This window comes from Mytilus californianus, unplaced genomic scaffold (assembly GCF_021869535.1).
Source record: "Mytilus californianus isolate M0D057914Y unplaced genomic scaffold, xbMytCali1.0.p SCAF_6, whole genome shotgun sequence".
Lineage (NCBI taxonomy): Eukaryota > Metazoa > Mollusca > Bivalvia > Mytilida > Mytilidae > Mytilus > Mytilus californianus.
Genome location: NW_026262712.1, coordinates 28,046,164 through 28,073,602, shown reverse-complemented (window position 1 = coordinate 28,073,602; position 27,439 = coordinate 28,046,164). Strand labels below are relative to the sequence as shown.

The 27,439-nt window shown below is 32.0% G+C and overlaps 1 protein-coding gene across 1 annotated transcript; it reads right to left on the bottom strand.

The window, feature by feature from the left end:
• Positions 1 to 23,545: 23,545 nt before the first annotated feature.
• LOC127704658 (FMRFamide receptor-like) lies at positions 23,546 to 25,273 on the bottom strand. The gene has a single exon (XM_052208793.1). It carries the CDS (start codon positions 24,921 to 24,923, stop codon positions 23,928 to 23,930), a length of 996 nt encoding a protein of 331 aa, XP_052064753.1. The 5' UTR covers positions 24,924 to 25,273; the 3' UTR covers positions 23,546 to 23,927.
• Between the last annotated feature and the right edge of the window lie 2,166 nt (positions 25,274 to 27,439).

Below are 27,439 nucleotides of genomic sequence, written 5' to 3'. Positions count from 1 at the left end.
TAAGAAATTCCTGTATGAAGTCAGCCTCTTAATAATATAGAAACAGGTCGGCAAGAAGAGGGACACAATTGGTTCTCATTAGAATTCCGACAGTCTGTTGAAAAATACGTCCTCAAAACGTAACAAATATGTTGTAAATCAAGAAACCAAGCATCTTTATAATGTCAGTTTTAGAATTTTTTTTTGATTAAATCCGAGTGATTCTTTACAAAGTAGGATTTATCCCTCCCCAAGACAAGATACTTGTATCTACGTTCGCCATTCTTTTTAATGAAACAAAGTAATACCAACTCTTTCAATTTGTCTTTTAGTTTGGAATGGGGAATTCTTGTGTAAAGTGTTTCAATACTATAGGACAAGTGTTTTGCAACATTTGGGTCTTAAAAAATTGACCTGGCGTGGGTATTGACAGACCCATTTAGGTTCTTAATTCGGATTTGTATCAATGACCTCACAGCCATAATTCATTCGGAAAGAGTATCTACGTCTTCTTTCTCGCGTTTAGCCAATCGCCTGGCATAATCCTCGACTGAATTCATCAGTATTTTGAAGTTGTATTTCCAATTGATGGATTTAGGCTAACGATATTTCGGACCTTTCGATAACAGATTTCGCAGGGAAGTATTATTGACAATGTTGAGGTCTCCGGTGATAACGTGGACATCCGGATTATATGTGAATTGGGAACTAGCACAGGTGCAATCAGGGGGTTGAGACTTGAAGTCGTCAATGTTGAGATCCTGCAAAACGTGTTTGTAATTGAAAATTGTAGTTCAATTGGTTTAGTATAGGCATAAGAAATTATTGGTACAGACTGATCGTTATAATAAGGAGGTATTTTCGACTGAACTAATTTATGATGAAGGATATTGCCTAAGTGGACGCCATCAAGAACTGTGTTGGCAAAGGAAAGTTTAAGAAAAGATCTTTTCTCTTTTTCATCTTTTCTAATGCGAACTGGTTTGAAAAGTCTGTGACTTGCAATATCCGAAATGATAGCTGTTAATTTGTATTGGTTTGAATGAGTGGTTTCCAAACATAAATTAAACATAGAATGAAGTTTTGAAAGGGGTAATGAATACAGTTTCGTGCGAATGTGGTGAATACCTACCGGCTTTTGTATAAATGGCAGCAAGTCATTAATAGAGACATCATGCAAAATAGGTGATGTATAATGACGATGACCATGGCTGCGTCTACGTCGAGGAGTAGAGTTGAAAATATTCATCACATTCACCGAGCTACAAGAAGGAGAAGATAGAATACCTATACCATCAATTGTGTCATTGCAACCATATGGTGTCCCAGTTCCCAATATTCGAATCCAGCAGTCCTCTTTTTGTCTACGGAGAGGCGTTGCAAGTTGAGAATTGTTAGTCTTGTGGTATATTTTTTTCGATTATACGAACAACATGTACAATAATGTAGTTTGGCATTTACTAGAGTATAAAATATTGTCATCCTTTTGACCTTTTCAGTCCGGCTGCGCAACTCTTGCTTACAATGGTCGTCCGTTTGGTTTTTGAGATGTTTTAATACGCAACTACATCCAGTCGGAGTATGACGTTAAGTTTAGAGTGATGCTCTCTCTGAACATTAAAGAACAGTTACAACACATTTCTGAGGGGTCCGTATAGGACCTGTTACAAATAAAAAATTCTGCCAATATTTTAACATTCCTTCATCTTCCAGTGACAATCGGCCATATCGAGATTCCATTTGTTTGTAGAAAAAGACACATTTTGTAGAAATTCCTTTCGGTGCTGTCTTCGTGAATATGAATAACATTTTTGCCAACAGACTTTATAACGACAAATATCAATTACATAGTTCTGCAATGAAAGTGTTGCTAGTTTTTTTTTTCTTGTACAATGTTTCTCATACTAAGGCGTAACACTAAAATGTTTTGTGCATTTATGCACCCACATATTTGGAAAAACAAAGTTCGATGAGTGAAGGTCGAATAAGAGCCAGCTACACGTAAACATGAATACCCATGTGTATGTGTCAAGTAATTAGATATCCGTATAAAAACGGGTAATATGTAAATGGACTATTTTCCTACATGATCATGACATGACACGCTACGAATATGCAATGTTGCGTTAAATGTTTTTCAGTATATTTGTTAATAAAATGTACTTGAAATGAAACAGTATTACTAGCGTGTAAGAAAACACTATTTTTATCAAAAAAAGTAAAGAAATACGTCACAGACCGAACGTGATTGTTTTGCAACGTAATCAAATTATTACAAATGTCAGTGAACACACGCGAGATATGATTACCATGCGGACAACACGTGTACATAGATTTCCTTTCACCACGAACGCTCAGATTAAAAGTTTTTAAGTTTGAAAACATTCACCACAACTTCAATTTGATTAGCGAACTATCTGAATTGACAAAACTGCATATTTGCAAACACGAACAATTTAGAAACTGTTTTATTCGAATGCAATCAATTCGGTTTAAAAGTTGTTAATGTAATTTGACAGAATGGCTATAGAATTAATTGATACTTCCCTCTTAAAGCTAGTGATAAATTGTTAAGACACTTACATATTGGTTACTTGTAGCATCATTTCAATCCATTTGCGTTCATCGCACACATTTATAAACAAAAATGCTGGTGTCAAGCGTTACAACACTTGCAAAATGAAGTTGAAATAGAGATGTTGACTTGTGAAATAATGAAATAATAACATAACTTTGAAATAGAATGTCATAGAAGGATTGTAAAGACTACGTAATTCAACACATACCATTATCGTTACTCATTCCCACTGAAAGTATAATGTTTCGGTTAAAAGATTTCACTTTGTCGTTGTAACTGTGTGTAATTGGTGTAAAGATGTATCTTTATTTCTAATTGTCAATAAAAAAAAAATATCATGTTTCGATGAATACGGGCTTGAAAAATAATTGATGTCGCTAATTATATGAACACGTCACGTCAACTATTATCTTCTTTACATTTCCTTTACACTGGTACAGGACTTAAATGTGTTATGGTTGTAAAGAAAGAAGAGAAGTGTTAATAAGACAGAAAAAAAGATACAAATAAGTCTATTCATATAATGAAGACAATCTTCAAGCAGTTTGTTTTCGTTGTGGAGCTGGCATGTCAGTAACTGCTAGTAGTTCCTTGTTAATTTATGTATTATTGTCATTTTAATTAGTTTCTTTCGTTACCTTTTCTGACATCGGACTCAGACTTCTTTTAAACTGATTTGTATTGTGCGTATTGCTGTGTGTTTGTTTATTCTACATTGGCTAAGGGGAGGGTTGAGATCTCACAAAACATAATTAACCCGCATTGTTGCGCCTGTCCCAAGTCAGGAGCCTCTGGCCTGTGTTAGTCTTGTATGTTTTTTTTTTTTTTATTTTAGTTCATTTATAGGTTTTAGAGTTTAGAATGACGTCCATTTTCACAGAACAAGTACATACATTTATTTCGGGGCCACCTGAGACCCGCCTCCGGGTGTGAAATTTTCTCGCTGTGTTGAAGACTCATTGGTGGCCTTCGGCTGTTTTCTGCTCTTTGGTTGGGTTGTTGTCTCTTTGACACATTCCACATTTCCATTCCCAATTGTATGTACATCAGTGCTTTGTTAAAACCATTAGTGAAGAAAAGACACTTATATATTAGTTGGTTCCTTTAAATAAAGGCCAGTGCAAGTTTAACCTGCTTGATTATAAACGTAAAGCCAAACAAATGTCCATATGTCTAGTTCGTTTTAAACTTGCATTAACAATAAGAGACAGTGTTTAGAAGCAACAGATCAGAATTATCCTTACACATGTATACAGGGACACTATAAAGCCTTATCCTATAGTTTCTTTTCTAAAACAAACATAGCAACATTGACCTGTTTAAATATACACGAATAATAGTGATTATGTAGTGCCAAACCAATTCCGTTTCACTCATCTTATTTGCTTTCTAAAACGTACAGTTTTTAAGTTCAATTTATTCTTTAAAACTATCATCTTCTAACAAGAAGGGTAGATATGTTTTTCATAGAATAAATTCAATCCCACTACACGAACTGTACACAGACATGTGTTTTCCATGGTTTTGTGTGCTTTTGTCGACTACTATTTTTTAATCCCCTCGTGGTATCTTCTACCAATGTTTGTTTTGTTTGTTTTGACAATTGTAAAAAAGGTGATGTAATATGATTGCCAGTGAAATAAATACCCACCAGAGTTCAAATGAAGTGGATGTAAGCAATTATAGGCAAACGTATGACCTTCAAGAACGAGTAAAAATCTAACCGTATAGTCAGCTAGACACCGACATGAAAAATGTGAAACAATTAAAACGAAAATAGTAACGACCTTATATGTATCAAAAAAAATTACGAATAACAAATATGAAAGACAGACCGTACTTTGACCTATAATTGTTTACTGTTTACACATTGTGAATTGGATGGAGAGTTGTCTCATTGGCACTCATACCACATCTTCTTATCTCTATGAACCAAACACAACCACTGACCTACAGGCTTTTGACCTGGGACAGACACATAAAGAAGGTGGCGGGGTTAAACATTTTTGTGAGCGCTGAACATTCCCTCTAACCTACGACAGTGGTAAAACAGCACAGCATAAGAACAAACTGTAAAAATCAGTTGCAATTGGCTTTACATTAAAGATCACACAAGGCACGAAATCTATTAACATAGACGCAGGACAAAATTACAGAAATTAGAGTACTCGCAATTACTGAAAGGTAGTGCAAAGCCAATTCCACTAATAAATAAATCATGCTCTACCTCACTAAAGCTCCATTTGCTATAGGATAAACCAATATTTCTTTACAACTCTGTCTTAATTAATATGACGTAAGGAGATGTGGTATGATGATTGTCAATGTGTAAACTGTCCACCACAGTTCAAATAACGAAAATTTGAAAAAGGAAAGTTAGGTTATTGTACGGCCTTAAACAATGAGCTTATGTTACACCGTATAGTTAGCAATAAAGTGCCTCGAAATGACAAGCTATAAAACAATTTAAACGATAATAACATGTTTACATAATTTATAGCACGTCGACAATTAAAATACAAGTAAATTTAAACCAAATGACCATCGTATCAAATTAATCTTGTGTGGTTGCTATGATTACAACATTCATATCTCCGTCTTTAACAATATAACGGAAGCCAATGTAATAACTTTGCCTATGTTTTGTTACCCAATGATAGATTGCAAACTTCAGGACTAGATAAGGCAAGATTGTTTTTATCAAATTTGATCCCATTTTACATCAAGTTATAGAATTGTATGTAAGGCTGAGTTATATATCATAGTCTGTTCACTAAGATATATTTAATACTAAAAGATAGGCATATTATAAAAAGAAACCGGTATTACATACTGTGTTCACTTAACGTGGTGTTCATTCTAAATGTCAAATAATATTTGTATACCTACATGTAGCCAAAAAGAATATTTCAAGAAATGGAATGCTTTCGGCTCGTTGTGTTGTGCTTTTGGTTTTAAAGCATTCTTGAATCACAAACAATACTGTTGAAAAAACTAACGGGTTTATATGTGACTTATTTCGTTATCAAACGCTGAAATATAGTCGTCAAATAGATGCTTTATTTATTTACTTGTCGCTGGCAATATCACATTGATATTGCGGTTTATCTTGCAAATAAAAGGTACTACGATATGGAATACCTACGACTGTGCTTTTTTGAATAAACACATAGTAACGTCTTTTTGTCGAGCCTGCGACATGTAAGTCGCGAAAGCGAGACAAAGTGATAAAAAATTCCGTCGTCGGCGTCGGCAGCGGCGTGAACATTCAGATTCAGACTGCGTTTAAGTTTCTAAAGACATCAATAACTTTGTCAAACCTTCATGGAATTTTAGGAAATCTTAAGAGAAGCTTGTTTATGACCAAAATACAGTATCCAGAGCAAAATTTTGAAAAAAAATGTATTTTCAATTTTCCGTATTTTACTGATTCATCGATTTAGTTATTCTAACAGTTAACATTCAGATTCAGTCTGAGGTTAAAGTTTTCCAGTCATTAATAACTTAGTCAAACCTTCATGAAATTTAAGGAAATTTTAACAGACGCTTGTTGACGAACCAACAAACAGTCTTAAGAGCAAAATTGTGAAAATATTTATATTGTTTTTTTGTATTTTAATGATACCTGGACTTACATTTTTTACAGTTAACTAGTAGATACAGTCTGGGGTTAAAGTTTTTCAGTCAACAATAACTTTGTCAAACCTTCATAGAATTTTAGAAAATTTGGACAGAAACCTAATGACCCTGTGATGTAAGGAATCGAAACGGTATTTGGAAGGCCATAAAATTTACCTGCCAATTTAAAAGCCAAAAGTACCACATAATACAGGAGCAAAAAAAGATATCGTTGCCAGTAAAGCAAAATTATTGAAAGCGTTCCGCCATTTTGATTCTGGGCATGCGTAGGCATCAGTTCCTAATTCACGAAATCATGCAGAACAAATGTTCACATCGTTACAAATAAAAAGGAATAAAGGTATTTTCTTTTATTTATTTGATATCCCATTCGTCAGCTTGATGAATCTAGACAAGTGTAAAATCTGAACGCATTGTTTAAATAAGAAATGTTGAATCCGTCTTGTTTACTATTGTACCAATCATAATTTTCATGCATGTATACAACGATCAAAATATTCAACCAATTAGAATTTGCTGTTCTCACACTGTTTTTCAAAACTTACATTCTCTTGAATCTGAAAATGATATCTTTTTATACAATTCTGCTTACATTATCATTGAGTTTTGATGTTCAAATGTTGGATACAATTTGTAAACACAATAAAATGAAACGAATAGAGTACCAAAAAAGAGAAGACCAACTAAAAAAACTTAAGCGTAAAGTTCTAAAAGAGCCTTTCATCTTGCAGCCACTCCTTAACAGACGAAACTAATCATGAAGTTGCCACCAAAAACCGAGCATACGTTACCCCTCATGTCGTAAACTATTTTCCATTCAAATCTGATAGCATAACAATTTGTATGCTCTAAAATTAGGCATCGTCAACTGCAAGTAGTAGATAAAATGACTATATGAACTTGCTTTTTCATATATGTTTTCTTCTTCTGAAAAAGATAATCATTGAAAGGCAATATTTCTGCCAATGTTACAACAGCCTGTCAGTCATGTAGAAATTCCAATACGGTGTTGTCATCGTGAATATGAATAACTATTTTGCCAACCGACTTTATAAAGAAAACTATCAATCCCATAGTTCTGCCATGAATTTATTTTTCTGATACAATGTTTTTATTCAAACAAAGGCGTAACACTAAACTGTTTTTTACATTTATGCACCCACACATTTGGAATCATTAAGTTCGTTAGGTGTTTGCTTAATGGAATAAAATATTGCATTGGAGTTCTAGTAAAAGTTAACTACCAGAAAACATGACCCATGTGTATGTATAAACTAATTGGATCCGTGTAAAAACGATAATATGTATATTGACTGTTTTCCCTACATGAAATGACATGCGAGGAATACGCAATGATTCTATCAATGTTTTAGTATATTTTTTAGTAAAATGTATTTGAAAATCTACAGGAATATTTAGTGTGTACGTGGATTTCAATATACACATGTAATATATGATTACCATTCAAACAAGACGTGAAAATGGAATGCCTTTCACTAGGAACGTCCGAGACCAAAATATCAAAAACTAAAAAATATAAAACGGTGGAGAATTGCAAGTAATGTACCGGATCGTGACATTTATGAATACATGTGAAAAAAAGAAAAAAAATGAATTATATTAAACAATAACGGTTTTCCAGAACACATGTGTGCACTTTTGATTATGCACGTTTAAAAACAATCACCCCAACATCTTTAATTTGAAAAGCTTAATAACTTAATTACAAGACTTGCTTATTTGGAACCACGAGAAATTCGAAAACTGTTTTAATTGATTGCAAATAATTAGATTTAAAAGTAATGCATGCGAATTGATAGAAGGGCTCTAGAACTAATTATACTTCAACTTAAAGCTAGTGATAAATTGAAAAGACAATTATATATTGGATACTTGCAGTATCATTGTAATCCATTAGCTTTCATTGCACACATCAATATACAAAAAAATCCTGGAGTCAAGCGTTAATGCATTCAAAGAATAAAGTGAACATTCAACTGGAATGAAGATGCTGACTTTTAAAATAATTAAATAGTAGGACACAACAATTAAAGAGAATATCATATAAGGATTTTAAAGGTTACATACTTTAAAACATATCTAGACTTATTCCCACTGACAGTATAATAATCCGATTAAAGATATCATTATGTCGTAGTAACCGTGTGTCTTTGGCTGTAAAGCTGTATCATAGTTACAAATTGACAATGAAAATATCATGGTTTGATGAGAATGGCCTTGAATATTTGTTTCAGTCGTTTATGATATGAACATGTCACGTTTCGACAATTATCTTCATTTTATTTAATAATTAAAATAATGGTACAGGAATCGAATGATTTATGATCGTTATATAAAATGAAAAGTGTTAGTAAGACAAAACACTAAAAACGGATGCATATAAGTCAATGAGAATCAGAGCTTTATGAAAGCCATTTAGAAAAAAAGACATCTATATAGTTAATCTAAAAAAGAAGATGTGGTATGATTGCCAATGAGTTAGTTCTTTCCATTATATTGTCATTGCAGGTTAGACCTGCTTGATTGAAAACGGACAATTTAACAAAAGCCCAAGGATTGAGTTCGTTTTAAATTTGTATTTGAAATTAGAGACAATATTCAAAAGCAATCAAATCAGAAATAACCTTCCACTAACCTTGCTTATGTATATATAAGGGATACTGTAAAGCCTAAACATATTTAATTTTGAAACAGACAAATTTTCACGAATACTTTTTAGTATGAAGCATCGAACCAATTCCGTTACACTGATCTTATTATGTTTTGTTTTTGAATAAAAATTATCCCTCAAGACTACTAGAAGCTTTTTAGTGGGAAGGGTAGATATTTTTTTTTGCAGAATAAATTGTATCGCACCAAATGACCTCTCTTCAGACACCAGACTTAGATTTGTCATCAAGTTCAATGTATAGTATAAATGACAAGTAACCAGTATTGCATTGTGGTTCTTGTTGTTCATTATTTAGCTTTTTATGTAGTGTGGTATGGATTTATAGTTTATGTTCGCTTATTTTTCTTTCGCCATGGTTTTGTATGCTTTCGTTAACCAATTATTTTTAATCCACTTTTGGCATGTCAAGTATCTTCTACCATTTGTGTTCTCTTGTTTTGACAACTGAAGATTTTGGAAGCAGTATAACAATAAGGAGATGTTGTATGATTGTCAAAGAGATAACTATCCACCAGAGTTCAAAGAAGTTGATGTAAATAAACTCTTCATAGATACCAGGATTGAAAGTTTGCACGCTAGACGCGCGTTTACAAACAACACTCATCAATGACAATCTAATAAAGATAAAATTAAAAGGCCGAATAAAGTACGAAGGTGAAGAGCATTAGGGACTCCAAATAATCAAAAGTAAATATAGGAAACCCGTACGGCCTTTATCATTGAGTTACAACAATAACTCATAGTTAGTTATAAAAGACCCGGGCATGCAAAACATGAAATTAAAAGAAAAAAATAACTGCCTAATTTGTAACAAAATAATTCACGAAAAACAAATATGACAAACATGAACCAACGACAACCACTGAATTATAGGCTTCTGAATTGGAACATACAATTACAGAATATGGCGATGTTAAACAGCGCCACCTTACTTGGGACAGTGGTATAACAGCACACTTTTAAAATCAGTTGCAATTGGGTTAACAAACAAATGATCGCTACAAGAGATAAAAACAACTAACATAAAAACAAAAGATGAGATAAAAAAAAAAAAAAAAACTGAAATAAGAGTACTCCTTCTTAACCATCCGGTATTAATCAGTATGAGGTGTAAAGATGTAGTATGGTGGTTGTCAACAGTTTACATGACGAGAATCTAAATAAGCAAAACAAGAACACCGTACGGTCTGAAACAATTAGCTAATGTCACACCGTATATCGAGCAATAAAAGGCCCCGAAATCACAAGATGTAAATACATTTCAAACAAACAAAATGTTTACATTATTTTTAGCACGCCGACAATTCAAATATAAGTACAAATAAACCAAATGACCATAGTATCGAATTAATCTCAGGTGGTTTCTTTTGATCACAACATTCATATATCCGTCTTTTAAGATATAACGGAAGCCAAATTGTTAATTTCCAAAGGTTTTGATACCCAATAACAGATCACACAGATCTAGAAAAGGCAATATTTATTTATCAGATTTGAACTAATTCGACACCCAAGTTATTGAATTGTACGTAAGGCTGAGTTATGTATCAGGGTCTGTACACCAAGATGTGTTTCATACTAAAGTAAAGTATATTTTCATAACAAGAAGATTAAATTCATGATTTTTGTTCACTTAAGGTAGTGTTCCTTCTGACATAATATTTGTACAAAAACATGAAGCGACAAAGGATATTCCAATACTTTGAATGGTTTCGGTTTGTTGTGTTGTATTTTTGGATTTATCATCACACTTGTAAGGGAATGTTAATTCCGATGCTCAATGTATGATGAATTCCATTCTTTCATCACATACAGTACCATTGCAATATCTAAAGGGTTAAAAGAGGGGCGTAAAGGGGGGGGGGGGGTATCGCATGGAAGAACGCGAAATAAAATTGCCATTTCACGATGAACGAACAATTAAAAATTTCTTGCACGTTAATCTTTTTACCGATTTCACGAAACACGGTGAATAACGAACCTTTTTCACGGCTGCACGTGAAATAAAAATGGCATATCACGTTGCACGAAAATAACCCTTAACCACCCTCTTTGAAGGTGACGTATTTTGTTATCAAAACCTGAAATAAAGTCGTCAAATCTATGATTTTTTTGATCACATGTCTCTGATGATAGCAAATACATGTTTCGAATTATCTAGAAAATGGACAATAACACATACTACAATATTAATTACTTTCACATGTGCTGTGTTTGTTTTAAATAAAGGCAAAAGTAGTATATCGCTATTCGAAATTCATAAATCGATTGAGAAAAAAATACAAATCCGGGTTTCACACTAAAACTGAGGGAAACACACCAAATATAAGAGGAGAACAACAACACAACAGAAACACAACACTACAATGCAACACACACAGAAACGAACTATAATATAACAATAGTGTTCTTTTTATCTACTACTTGGCATCGAAATTTCAGACGATTAAAATTAGAGATGTAAAGAAGCATTGTTTTCTAAATTTGCTTATGACTGATACATTTTATACATACCGAGGTAAATATATAGAGATTTGTTATTTCGAGGACATTACATTGTTGCAAAGCTTACTTGCTTGATTGGCTACTTATTTTGTTTCAGTTCTGAATTTGTAAATGAGATACTAACAAATTGGCGTTAATCAATAAATAATCAATCACTTATTGGCAAATCAGATGTTTCTGTTGATTTTGTTATTGTTTATCTTAGTAACATGTTAATTTCCAATTAATGAATTATTCCGATATGTGCTAGTATATTTATGTACAATGAAACAAATCAAAGTTTTATATTGTGATGATAAATTTAAAAATTTTAATAAATATTCAACTGATAGAATTTGATTCTTTATCTCCCCAATAACTTGTTTAAAGTACGTTTGCCAATTATTTCAAGGCACATTGTTCTGTTTAATGTTCGATGAAAACAAGACAGAACGAGCATCCATATAAACAAGTTATCGCATGTAAGGAGGATTGGGCAAAAGATTTGACACGTAAATATTGTGTTACTCATCAAACTCATTTGCTTAAATGGGCAAACAAGTGAAATTTCAAGGTAATAGTAACCTTATGCTTTACCTCTACAGATGACAAGAGAATCATGGTATATATGCGACAACAACCATCCTTGAACAAACTACGATAACCCCTCAGCATAAATGAATGTACCTGTTTTAACCGAAGAAACTCGTCAGATGTGTTCATATGTTTCGCTTGAGAATTCGATGAAGAGGATAGCTCCTGCTTAATTTACTCACATTTTTTGTTTGGACTCTGATCGATTGCGACCTCTACATGTTGTATACACACCTGTTAGTTGTTGAAGACTTTCTTGTCTGATTGACGTATACATTGTATTGCCTTTTAAACATATATTAAGGAATAACTATCCTGTACGCGTATCCATTATTTTCTGTTGTATGCATTGTACGTGTACATGTAGTAGTTTTTTTTCTTTCAAATTTAAAATGTATTTGTTTAATATATACACAAATTTAGGAGTTATTGATTTTAATCCATTTTGAAATTTCAGGTTTTCTTCTTTGAATTTTAAAGTGTAGTTTTACATTGATTAAATGTATCTTGATGTGAAGTTCACATACTCAAGTTGTACATGACAACATGCATGCAAAACATGAAATTAAAAGAAAAAAATAACTGCCTAATTTGTAACAAAATAATTCACGAAAAACAAATATGACAAACATGAACCAACGACAACCACTGAATTATAGGCTTCTGAATTGGAACATACAATTAAAGAATATGGCGATGTTAAACAGTGCCACCTTACTTGGGACAGTGGTATAACAGCACACTTTTAAAATCAGTTGCAATTTGGTTAACAATCAAATGATCGCTACAAGAGATAAAAACAACTAACATAAAAACAAAAGATGAGATAAAAAAAAAAAAAAAAACTGAAATAAGAGTACTCCTTCTTAACCATCCGGTATTAATCAGTATGAGGTGTAAAGATGTAGTATGGTGGTTGTCAACAGTTTACATGACGAGAATCTAAATAAGCAAAACAAGAACACCGTACGGTCTGAAACAATTAGCTAATGTCACACCGTATATCGAGCAATAAAAGGCCCCGAAATCACAAGATGTAAATACATTTCAAACAAACAAAATGTTTACATTATTTTTAGCACGCCGACAATTCAAATATAAGTACAAATAAACCAAATGACCATAGTATCGAATTAATCTCAGGTGGTTTCTTTTGATCACAACATTCATATATCCGTCTTTTAAGATATAACGGAAGCCAAATTGTTAATTTCCAAAGGTTTTGATACCCAATAACAGATCACACAGATCTAGAAAAGGCAATATTTATTTATCAGATTTGAACTAATTCGACACCCAAGTTATTGAATTGTACGTAAGGCTGAGTTATGTATCAGGGTCTGTACACCAAGATGTGTTTCATACTAAAGTAAAGTATATTTTCATAACAAGAAGATTAAATTCATGATTTTTGTTCACTTAAGGTAGTGTTCCTTCTGACATAATATTTGTACAAAAACATGAAGCGACAAAGGATATTCCAATACTTTGAATGGTTTCGGTTTGTTGTGTTGTATTTTTGGATTTATCATCACACTTGTAAGGGAATGTTAATTCCGATGCTCAATGTATGATGAATTCCATTCTTTCATCACATACAGTACCATTGCAATATCTAAAGGGTTAAAAGAGGGGCGTAAAGGGGGGGGGGGGGGGGGTATCGCATGGAAGAACGCGAAATAAAATTGCCATTTCACGATGAACGAACAATTAAAAATTTCTTGCACGTTAATCTTTTTACCGATTTCACGAAACACGGTGAATAACGAACCTTTTTCACGGCTGCACGTGAAATAAAAATGGCATATCACGTTGCACGAAAATAACCCTTAACCACCCTCTTTGAAGGTGACGTATTTTGTTATCAAAACCTGAAATAAAGTCGTCAAATCTATGATTTTTTTGATCACATGTCTCTGATGATAGCAAATACATGTTTCGAATTATCTAGAAAATGGACAATAACACATACTACAATATTAATTACTTTCACATGTGCTGTGTTTGTTTTAAATAAAGGCAAAAGTAGTATATCGCTATTCGAAATTCATAAATCGATTGAGAAAAAAATACAAATCCGGGTTTCACACTAAAACTGAGGGAAACACACCAAATATAAGAGGAGAACAACAACACAACAGAAACACAACACTACAATGCAACACACACAGAAACGAACTATAATATAACAATAGTGTTCTTTTTATCTACTACTTGGCATCGAAATTTCAGACGATTAAAATTAGAGATGTAAAGAAGCATTGTTTTCTAAATTTGCTTATGACTGATACATTTTATACATACCGAGGTAAATATATAGAGATTTGTTATTTCGAGGACATTACATTGTTGCAAAGCTTACTTGCTTGATTGGCTACTTATTTTGTTTCAGTTCTGAATTTGTAAATGAGATACTAACAAATTGGCGTTAATCAATAAATAATCAATCACTTATTGGCAAATCAGATGTTTCTGTTGATTTTGTTATTGTTTATCTTAGTAACATGTTAATTTCCAATTAATGAATTATTCCGATATGTGCTAGTATATTTATGTACAATGAAACAAATCAAAGTTTTATATTGTGATGATAAATTTAAAAATTTTAATAAATATTCAACTGATAGAATTTGATTCTTTATCTCCCCAATAACTTGTTTAAAGTACGTTTGCCAATTATTTCAAGGCACATTGTTCTGTTTAATGTTCGATGAAAACAAGACAGAACGAGCATCCATATAAACAAGTTATCGCATGTAAGGAGGATTGGGCAAAAGATTTGACACGTAAATATTGTGTTACTCATCAAACTCATTTGCTTAAATGGGCAAACAAGTGAAATTTCAAGGTAATAGTAACCTTATGCTTTACCTCTACAGATGACAAGAGAATCATGGTATATATGCGACAACAACCATCCTTGAACAAACTACGATAACCCCTCAGCATAAATGAATGTACCTGTTTTAACCGAAGAAACTCGTCAGATGTGTTCATATGTTTCGCTTGAGAATTCGATGAAGAGGATAGCTCCTGCTTAATTTACTCACATTTTTTGTTTGGACTCTGATCGATTGCGACCTCTACATGTTGTATACACACCTGTTAGTTGTTGAAGACTTTCTTGTCTGATTGACGTATACATTGTATTGCCTTTTAAACATATATTAAGGAATAACTATCCTGTACGCGTATCCATTATTTTCTGTTGTATGCATTGTACGTGTACATGTAGTAGTTTTTTTTCTTTCAAATTTAAAATGTATTTGTTTAATATATACACAAATTTAGGAGTTATTGATTTTAATCCATTTTGAAATTTCAGGTTTTCTTCTTTGAATTTTAAAGTGTAGTTTTACATTGATTAAATGTATCTTGATGTGAAGTTCACATACTCAAGTTGTACATGACAACATGCATGCAAAACATGAAATTAAAAGAAAAAAATAACTGCCTAATTTGTAACAAAATAATTCACGAAAAACAAATATGACAAACATGAACCAACGACAACCACTGAATTATAGGCTTCTGAATTGGAACATACAATTAAAGAATATGGCGATGTTAAACAGTGCCACCTTACTTGGGACAGTGGTATAACAGCACACTTTTAAAATCAGTTGCAATTTGGTTAACAATCAAATGATCGCTACAAGAGATAAAAACAACTAACATAAAAACAAAAGATGAGATAAAAAAAAAACAACTGAAATAAGAGTACTCCTTCTTAACCATCCGGTTTTAATCAGTATGAGGTGTAAAGATGTGGTATGGTGGTTGTCAACAGTTTACATGACGAGAATCTAAATAAGCAAAACAAGAACACCGTACGGTCTGAAACAATTAGCTAATGTCACACCGTATATCGAGCAATAAAAGGCCCCGAAATCACAAGATGTAAATACATTTCAGACAAACAAAATGTTTACATTATTTTTAGCACGCCGACAATTCAAATATAAGTACAAATAAACCAAATGACCACAGTATCGAATTAATCTCAGGTGGTTTCTTTTGATCACAACATTCATATATCCGTCTTTTAAGATATAATGGAAGCCAAATTGTTAATTTCCAAAGGTTTTGATACCCGATAACAGATCACACAGATCTAGATAAGGCAATATTTATTTATCAGATTTGAACTTATTCGACACCCAAGTTATTGAATTGTACGTAAGGCTGAGTTATGTATCAGGGTCTGTACACCAAGATGTGTTTCATACTAAAGTAAAGTATATTTTCATAAAAAGAAGATTAAATTCATGATTTTTGTTCACTTAAGGTAGTGTTCCTTCTGACATAATATTTGTACAAAAACATGAAGCGACAAAGGATATTCCAATACTTTGAATGGTTTCGGTTTGTTGTGTTGTATTTTTGGATTTATCATCACACTTGTAAGGGAATGTTAATTCCGATGCTCAATGTATGGTGAATTCCATTCTTTCATCACATACAGTACCATTGCAATATCTAAAGGCTTAAAAGAGGGGCGTAAAAGGGGGGGGGGGGGTATCGCATGGAAGAACGCGAAATAAAATTGCCATTTCACGATGAACGAACAATTAAAAATTTCTTGCACGTTGATCTTTTTACCGATTTCACGAAACACGGTGAATAACGAACCCTTTTCACGGCTGCACGTGAAATAAAAATGGCATATCACGTTGCACGAAAATAACCCTTAACCACCCACCTTAAAGGTGACGTATTTTGTTATCAAAACCTGAAATAAAGTCGTCAAATCTATGATTTTTTTTATCACATGTCTCTGATGATAGCAAATACATGTTTCGAATTATCTAGAAAATGGACAATAACACATTTTACAATATTAATTACTTTCACATGTGCTGTGTTTGTTTTAAATAAAGGCAAAAGTAGTATATCGCTATTCGAAATTCATAAATCGATTGAGAAAAAAATACAAATCCGGGTTTCACACTAAAACTGAGGGAAACACACCAAATATAAGAGGAGAACAACAACACAACAGAAACACAACACTACAATGCAACACACACAGAAACGAACTATAATATAACAATAGTGTTCTTTTTATCTACTACTTGGCATCGAAGTTTCAGACGATTAAAATTAGAGATGTAAAGAAGCATTGTTTTCTAAATTTGCTTATGATTGATACATTTTATACATACCGAGGTAAATATATAGAGATTTGTTATTTCGAGGACATTACATTGTTGCAAAGCTGACTTGCTTGATTGGCTGCTTATTTTGTTTCAGTTCTGAATTTGTAAATGAGATACTAACAAATTGGCGTTAATCAATAAATAATCAATCACTTATTGGCAAATCAGATGTTTCTGTTGATTTTGTTATTGTTTATCTTAGTAACATGTTAATTTCCAATTAATGAATTATTCCGATATGTGCTAGTATATTTATGTACAATGAAACAAATCAAAGTTTTATATTGTGATGATAAATTTAAAATTTTTAATAAATATTCAACTGATAGAATTTGATTCTTTATCTCCCCAATAACTTGTTTAAAGTACGTTTGCCAATTATTTCAAGGCACATTGTTCTGTTTAATGTTCGATGAAAACAAGACAGAACGAGCATCCATATAAACAAGTTATCGCATGTAAGGAGGATTGGGCAAAAGATTTGACACGTAAATATTGTGTTACTCATCAAACTCATTTGCTTAAATGGGCAAACAAGTGAAATTTCAAGGTAATAGTAACTTTATGCTTTACCTCTACAGATGACAAGAGAATCATGGTATATATGCGACAACAACCATCCTTGAACAAACTACGTTAACCCCTCAGCATAAATGTATGTACCTGTTTTAACCGAAGAAACTCGTCAGATGTGTTCATATGTTTCGCTTGAGAATTCGATGAAGAGGATAGCTCCTGCTTAATTTACTCACATTTTTTGTTTGGACTCTGATCGATTGCGACCTCTACATGTTGTATACACACCTGTTAGTTGTTGAAGACTTTCTTGTCTGATTGACGTATACATTGTATTGCCTTTTAAACATATATTAAGGAATAACTATCCTGTACGCGTATCCATTATTTTCTGTTGTATGCATTGTACGTGTACATGTAGTAGTTTTTTTTCTTTCAAATTTAAAATGTATTTGTTTAATATATACACAACTTTAGGAGTTATTGATTTTAATCCATTTTGAAATTTCAGGTTTTCTTCTTTGAATTTTAAAGTGTAGTTTTACATTGATTTAATGTATCTTGATGTGAAGTTCACATACTCAATTTGTACATGACAAAAAACAAACATATTGTATCATAAGGTAGAATTGTGGTATCGTTGCTAAGACCACTAGCCTCGACAAAATTGTTGCTTAACTGATGTTTGATATTGTTGTAATATCGTCGTTATTCTGTCGTCCATCTGTATAACTTTTGTTACAGGGGAAATGCGTTTGGTTGTGCCACGTGTATGAACGAAGGTTAAATTCGATAATTCGTGTTAAGAGGGTCATGATCTCTGCGCATTAAAGAATTCTTGAAACAGATCTTCGATGGGTGTGTAGCTGACCTGTTGCAAGACAAAATTCTTTCAATATTTCAAAGATCCCTCATTTTCTTGTGACAGTCGACCATCTCGAATGTCTTGCCTCTCATCCTACGACCCACTTTGCAGAACATACTGATAGCATTAATTTCAAATTGTGTTTTCGTTTTGAAAATGAATGAAAATTCTGAAACCAGACGTTATGGAAACAACTATCAAACCTATATTTCTGCCATGAGAGTTTCGTTAATTATTTTTCTGACATCATTTTGCTCTTCCCACAAGGCGTTAAAATACAAATATTTGTACATTTATGCACTCACCTATTTTTGTATCATACATTATGATGAGTGTTTGTCTAATGAAAATATATTGAAGGTCGAATGAAACCCAACTAAACATGAATACCCATGTGTATGATCGAAGTAATTGGATCCGTGCCGCAACGGGTAATATGTAAATAGAAGTTTTCCCTACATGAAATCAACGCAAGTAATACGCAATGATGATGACATTTTTGTTCAATTTATTTGTTAATGAGTTGTATTTGAAAGGCTTCAAGAATATCTAGTGTGAAGTAACTCACCATTTTTTGTCAAAAAATATCAAAAATACGTCACAGACCGAAAGGTGAATGTTTTACAACTTTATCGTATTATAACAATTGACAATGGAAAGACTGAACGTGATTGTTTTGCAACATTATATCGGATGTCAGTGATCACACGTTAGATATGAATATCATGACCACAACACGTGTAGATGGTATGCCTTTTACCATGAACGCTCGAGGCCATGAGATTTAAAGTTAAAAATTATTAAAAGCTGATTAGTTGGAAGTAATGTCCCAATTCACATGTATGTGTAAAATTAAGATAATTTTGTAATATATTAAAGAAATACGGTTATCCGAAACAGATGTGTGTAACTTTGTTTCAGCACGTTTAAAAACCATAACCCCAATTTCAAAAGCTAAATATCTGAATTTCAAAAAACTGCTAATTTTCAACAACGACAAATTTGGAAAATGTTTCAATCTAATGCAATTAATTAGGTTTAAAAGTGATGAATGTAAATTTACTGGATGGCTTTAGAATTAATTGATAGTAAGATATAAATTGTAAAGACAATGAAATATTGGTTTACTTGAATTATCATTTTTAATCCATTTGCTTTCAACGCACAAATCAATAAACAAAAATGCTCATGTCAAACACTTGAAGAATGAAGTGTAAATGGACGGGAATTCAGATGTTGACTAGTACAAAAATGAAATAATAGGACACGACAATGAAAGAGAATATCAAATAAGGATTGTTTAAAAAATATATTGTTACAACCCTATGTAATATTCACTGAAAGTATACTAATCCGATTAAAGATCTTACTTTGTCGTTGTAATGAAGTATTATCATTTCAAATTGACAATGAAAATATCATGTTTGATGAACGTGGCATTGGAATTTTTTAATTGTCGCTAATTAAATGGACACGTCACGTTTCGAATATTATTTTCTTTTCTTTGGTCGTTACCAAAATTGAAAAAAGTGTCCGTTAGACAGAAAACTAAAAGTATATACAAAAAGGTCAATGTCAATCAAAGCTTTGTAAATGCAATTTGAAAAAGAAAGCCATCTAATGGGTTCTTTTTATTAAACTTCTTGTGCGGTTAAAACTGGTTATCTATTTATCACCAGCCTAGTAGTCAGCACATTTGTGCTGACATGAATTATCACTGTTCAGTTTATAATTATGAATTGTTTACTAACATTAGAATTTTAAAGAAGTACTAAGGATTGTCTACCAAAGGAATAAATTACCTTAGATGTGTCTGGCAATACCTTGCGGAATTTCGTGTCCTCGTACTTTAACTTGTTTTTGTCTGGCGTTACTAATGAGTCTTTTGTAGACGAAACACCCGTCAGACGTACACAGTTTTGATCTAGGTATTCTATGATGAGTTTATTTATTATACACTTGCGACAAAATATCAATTTAAGTGTCCAGTTCGTAATAATATTTGTTTAAATAGTTAATATCACATGGACATCGTACAGCATAATGCTATTTTTATTTGAAACAGACAAAGCGACATTGACCTCTTAAATTAGACAAAAACAACTGTATGAGTATATCATTCCAAATCAATTCCGTTACACTGAATGTATTTGCTTTCTAAAATGTAATGTTTATTTTACTTCGAATTATTTTTTAAGATACAAATCCGCTTTTAATGGGTTATTGTATATTTTCACAGAATAGATTAAATTTCCCAACATGTCTTCTCCAAAGACACAAGCAATAAATTCATCCATAAATATAAAACAAAAAACTCGTATTCCGTTGGGGTTTGTTTTGTTCAATATTTAGCTTTTTCCGTAGTGCTGTTTGGATTTCCAGCTGGCCTAATTTCATTTGACCATAGTTTTATATGTTTTCAATGACAACTATTTTGCAATCCCTTTTGGTATCCTTAACCACCTTTTACTAGTTTTGACAGCTTGACATTTTAGCTAAAGGTTTGGTTTTCATATTTTATTACATGGTATCGATCAAAATGAAATAAGGAATAGTATAATGATTTCAATGAGACAATTGTTCACCAGAGTTCAAATGACCAGGATTTAAATAAGCGAAGGTATTTGATCAATAGTCAGCTACAAAATGCTACGAAATGACAGAAAGTAAAACATTTTTAACAAAAAAGTAGCGGCTTGATAAAACAATAAACGAAAAAACAAATATGGCACACAGTAACCAATGACAACCACTGATTTACAGGTTAGTTTAGCTGGATTATCTAAAGTATTGTGAAAGGATTATGTCATAGATTTTACATTCATTTTTGAATTGATGTAATTGTTTGAGCACATCAAATGTGACTGTTACCTTTTTCTATCATGTTTCAATATAATGTTTTCAAACAAGTTAAATTATGAATTGAAAATCAATTATTTGTAGTTATGATTGTTGTTTCAGACTGATATGATCATATTATCTTGCGTTAATAATACCATTAGTAATACGTTTTATAACATGTTTATAGATTATTGATACAGCAATTGACGTGTTTTTGTGTTAAACGGTATGGGATATGATATACGCGATATAATTATGTTTCGTGGTTAGGGTTTAATATGTAAGAACATTAAATATTGATGCCGCTAATAATCCGTAACGCGTACTTAACAGAGTTGAAAATGATCTACTTATTTATATTTGTATATTTCAACATGTTTAAGACTATTAATCAAAATGGAAATAAAAAGGGATATTAACTTCAAAACAACAACTAAAACAAAAACAACAAGATCAAGGATACCAATGATAATGATAATACTAATGACTTCTGATTCAGTACAAATAATAATTAAACACATGATAATAATAGAAGTAAAAAAAAAATGATATAAAGGAGCAGTCATATTTTTTTTTTAAATCATAGCACTGCAAATCGATTAGGGGTAATCCGTAATACACAGTCTGAGAACATTTTACATTTTTTTTTTATTAGAGTTCATAAAGCTACATACCTTTAAATAACAGTTTGATATTAGACAAATGTTTCAGAGGCACATTCGATATACTCGTATTTATTAATGCCGGTCATGTTCATATTGATGGGCTTGCTAACTTTAGATTTTTTTCTCAAGCGAAGTACTAACTCATTACGGAATGTCTTTGAAAATATAAGACATAAAAAGAAAAATGCTGTCGGGTTTCCACAAGATAAAAAGTCGGATATTACCCTCTCAATACTAACATAACTCGGCCAATCAACATATTCCTTAATATTTGTTATTGCTCCAGGTAAGTTAAGTGCCAGGTACATTACCGAAATGGCAAGAGTTGCACTTACAAAATCATAGTTTCGTTGAGCTTTTTCGAGTTTCTGTTTCCGTTTATATACACCTATTATCAACCGAATATTTAAAATGAATAGAGCACAAAAAGACAAGGACACAAAATCTCTGACCAAGAATATTCGCAGTTACTGAAATTTAGTTCAAAATCTATTACATTAATAGTGTACAATCATAACACTGCAAATCGATTAGGGGTAATCCGTAATACACAGTCTGAGAACAGCATTATCCGGGTGTTATTATGCTGGATAAGGAAACACATCCAACAATAAATTAACTTACAAAATGTATACTGTAAAAAGTAAAATGACAAAAATACCGAACTCCAAGGAAAATTCAAGTCCCTTATGAAATGGCAAAATGAAAAGCTCCAACACACCAAACGAATGGAAAACAAATACCATAATCCTGACTTGGGATAGGCATTTCTTTATGTAGAAAATGGTGGATTAAACCTGGTTTTATAAAAGGTACAGGTATAACATCGGAAAAAAGAAATAATTGAAGTTTCGATTTGGGTTTTTTTTTTTCGACTAATTGTCAGCGAAATCGTGCTTATATTCAAACCGGATGAGTCTTTTAACTCCACAGACGCATTGCAATGTATGTGTATGTGATTGAGTGTTTGTCTGTATGTTCATGGAAACATGATACTGATTTCAGTAAACAACCTTACCATTTCTTGAATATCGAGGTAAACCTGCTATCGAACTACTTTTAACCACAAAAAAGTGTATAGCGATACATGAATAATAATCCTTTTTTGGAAAAACATATACTGCCTATCTGTATATGTAAATTCAACAGTTACAATACTTGGTTTATAATCACTTGTGGTGTTATTTTTTTCCCCCTTACAGGCATGACATTAGTTTACTAAGGAAAGTAACATTTTCATTAATATGACTATTATTTGGGGGTGATCTCAAATGCTTCAGCAGGTTTGTTTAATCTTTCAATTCTGTATCCGTTTTGATTTGAGTAAATCGTAAAGCAGTTAACCATTGATTAGCATTACCAGTATTTTTAGGACATTTTGCTGGCAGTCCTTTAATCAGATCTGTGAAGTCGTTGTTTTAGCTGATTCAGTAAAAGCTAAGTTAAATAAAAAAGTTTAAGCTTTCCTTCTAATTGGCTATACAAAATCGAAATAAACGCATTTCAAATTTAAGAATTGTTTTATAACAGCAACTTAAATAATAATTAAAATCATAAATGATACTAATTATTAATATTCATAATAAATATAGAAAACAAAGAGCCTGGCATAACATCAGCTCTATTGACTTTAAACAGTATCAAAGAGATATAGGCGAGACGAACGTCTAAGAAAATATTGTTTAATGTACTGGACACATAATAAAACAAACATTGGTGGTTGTTAGTAAACAGAAAACATTAGTAAGCAAAACGAATATCACATGTAAATGAACAATTCCACAAGGAAAACGAAATAAAAATGTTCGAAAAAGAAAAATGAATATAACACTGATAATATTGAAAATAATAAGTATTTACATTTTTTTTTTATTAGAGTTCATAAAGCTACATACCTTTAAATAACAGTTTGATATTAGACAAATGTTTCAGAGGCACATTCGATATACTCGTATTTATTAATGCCGGTCATGTTCATATTGATGGGCTTGCTAACTTTAGATTTTTTTCTCAAGCGAAGTACTAACTCATTACGGAATGTCTTTGAAAATATAAGACATAAAAAGAAAAATGCTGTCGGGTTTCCACAAGATAAAAAGTCGGATATTACCCTCTCAATACTAACATAACTCGGCCAATCAACATATTCCTTAATATTTGTTATTGTTCCAGGTAAGTTAAGTGCCAGGTACATTACCGAAATGGCAAGAGTTGCACTTACAAAATCATAGTTTCGTTGAGCTTTTTCGAGTTTCTGTTTCCGTTTATATACACCTATTATCAACCGAATATTTAAAATGAATAGAGCACAAAATGGAACAAAACAGTAAACACTCATAGTTATCCAGCGCCATATTGTTATATGTAAATCCTGGCATGGGTCCATTATACATTTCCCATCCATTATAAGATAAGACCACATCGCATGAACACTGACCACGGTTAAACCAACAAAAATAAAAGCAATGGCTATTTTTGCGAGGAAAACGGTGCATAGTCTCTTGGCATCCAGTGGATGACAGACATATAGATACCTGTCTACTGTCAATCCGACGATTAACCATACACAAGAGTAGCTTATAACTCGGTAGAAGAAATTCCATACCTTGCATGTCCAACCTGATAAGTTATCAATGCTGTTTGTCGAAAAAGTGTCAACTATCCAAGATTGGCCAAATATTAAAAACAAGTTCAGCAAGTTGATGATTGAATATACCCTCATGTAAACACCGACCGAAAGATGTCGGAATTTTCCTTTCCAAAAAATGGCTAAAGCTGCTACATTACCGATAGATCCTGTTACCACAATAACGGGTAAAATGTAAACATACAGAGAAGTTTCCAAAGTTTTAAATAAAGTGTCAGACGTTTGATTGAAGATTACTCCTGAATGGTTTCCTAAAATACACATTGTTGGTTCTTGTAATCTTTTCGTAGAAATCAACCGGTGATAATAAGTATTATATAAAAGTTACTTCTCTACGTGTCAATCAAGCGGTAGTTGTTCAAATGACTTTTCTCGAATACGATAGTACAGATATTGTTGATTTAGTATCAAGCTTAATATGAATTATCAAACACTGACATATGATCATTTTCCTGTAGTTGTCATACAAGTTACGCAACAGAAGGCGTCAGGTGTCAATAGCATTATATTCTAAAATAGTGTAGCTACATTTCTAAAACATCAATACTTTATGATACTTAAAAACATAATCATGAAATATTTCAGCCGAATAATATCTATGTTCATGCTCAAGCACCAAGGTCTTTAAAGCTAATATAAAATTTCCGTTAATTTTCTGCTTATATGAGAGTAACAATTGGTAAAAATCGATCGATAGGATTATCATCCAGATTTCTATACATCCATTAGTATGCTTGATAAAAACTCTTATGGATAAAATCATTTAAGCTTCATCAAATAAAACATTGTCGTGAGTTTTAAGCATTTGCAAATTAATACAATTATCGTGTTTTTTAGAAATGATAAAATCTGAATTATAGCGTAACTAATGAACAATTTGCAGTATTTAAAATAAGTTTTAGTGAGAAATATTTTTGTCGTGTATGCTGTCTCGGATATTTAAGAGTTTCATTTGTCACATTGTTTAAATTATATACATGATTGAACTGGCACTGAAAAGAATATTTATTGTCTAACAGCGTCATGAATTCAAGGTTTTTGGTAATGGGAATTTTGTTTAAACAAAAATGCCATGCCAGTAAAAGAAATACAAAAAGTTCCGATGTAAACTTAAATAAAGGACCAACATTTTTGTAACAATAGTCATTTGTGGGTCGTAACAGGTTACTTCTCATATATACCAAGCTCCATATTACAACACGTGTAGACGGCGTGTACTGATATATTAATATCAGTCATTTACTTCATGTACTTTCATTATCAGACATTTCCGTCATGCACTTTGTAGCATTCGATTTGATTGAATTGAAATATAAGCTGATTAGATGCAAAAGAATTAAAAATAAGATTACAGAAAAATAAAATGTATTCCTTGTCAATGGAATCAAATATTATAGTTTTAAACGAAGAGAATTGGAAATCTATGGTCCGGTTGTTGTCTCTTTGACGCATTCCCCGTTTTTATTCTCAATTTTATAATTTGAATTAAGTATAAAAGCTGTTATCTATAATGTTGAAAAGGATAATTTTTGTGAAGCCAGACTTCCAAGTATTAAATTTTGTAATTATACAGTGAACATGCCATATGTGTACAGGCAGATTTACGTAGTATTACCATGATAACGAAAACATTTTGCGAATAAGGAATTTAATTTCCATTTGACATAACCCGACAATAATAGAACCCAATTACGAGTTTGAAATCATAAGGATTTTGGTTTATCCTTGAGAGGCAAAAATACTGGTGCAACAAAAACATGTTTTTATCAAAACAAAACTACAATAAACCTTTTTGAACTTGATTCTTACTGAAATAGATGTTTACAATTTTGGTAATATGGGGTATACATTTTACAGTTCGAATAACATATATCTTTCTTAAGACGATAGAACTCAAGGTAACACACTCACACCTAGACAATCAAATGGACTCTAAAAGGAGCCAGAAGCTTCGGCGGCAGGGGAAATATTGAAGTACCAATTGCGTAAATGTCAAGCAGACAGCAAACACACGACACAAGTAACCAACATATATCATGACGAAAACATATAGCATTCAACAATAGAAAAGTGTCTATAAACTATATCAGACCTTAAATCTCCAAAAGTTACGAACATAAATGACAGAAACAATCAAAGATCTGCCATTGTTTAGTCACAATCTAAGATATTTTAATGAACCAAATGCCTGCATTACATTTTGATTGTTTAATAATGCTTAAAATCGAAATAGGAGTAAAATATTATTTATAGAATCAATTTTAGATTTAAGCAATCTGCATGATCTGATGGTAAAGCGTTTTCTCAACTGAAGAAATTTAATATTTTGACTGCTTCTCGTTTTTCTTTGGATTTCGGGTCAGTTTATTATGACAGAGAAATTAATATACTTTCAAACATATTTAAATGAAGAATGAGCATAGTAAACTTTGTATTGGAAAGTTAATGAAACAATAAATTCTAGATAAAATGTATAAACTAATTATTATCAGATGTATTTGTAAAAGTACGCTAAGCAGTGCAAGCTTAGTTTCTTTTCTGTTCAAGGCACCTTTGATGAACATGTACAGTTATGATATACGTATAGAAGCGAGTAATCATATATCTTCTTATGAATGCCAGAATTCTACCTGACAATCTGATATGATAAAACTGATCATCTAAGTCGTCATTATAGAAAATATATATGAAGGTTAATTGATAGTGTGCAAAGAAAATTAGTAAATAATTATAATAAAAATAATGGCAATTATAATAATAACAATGATTATTTTAATACA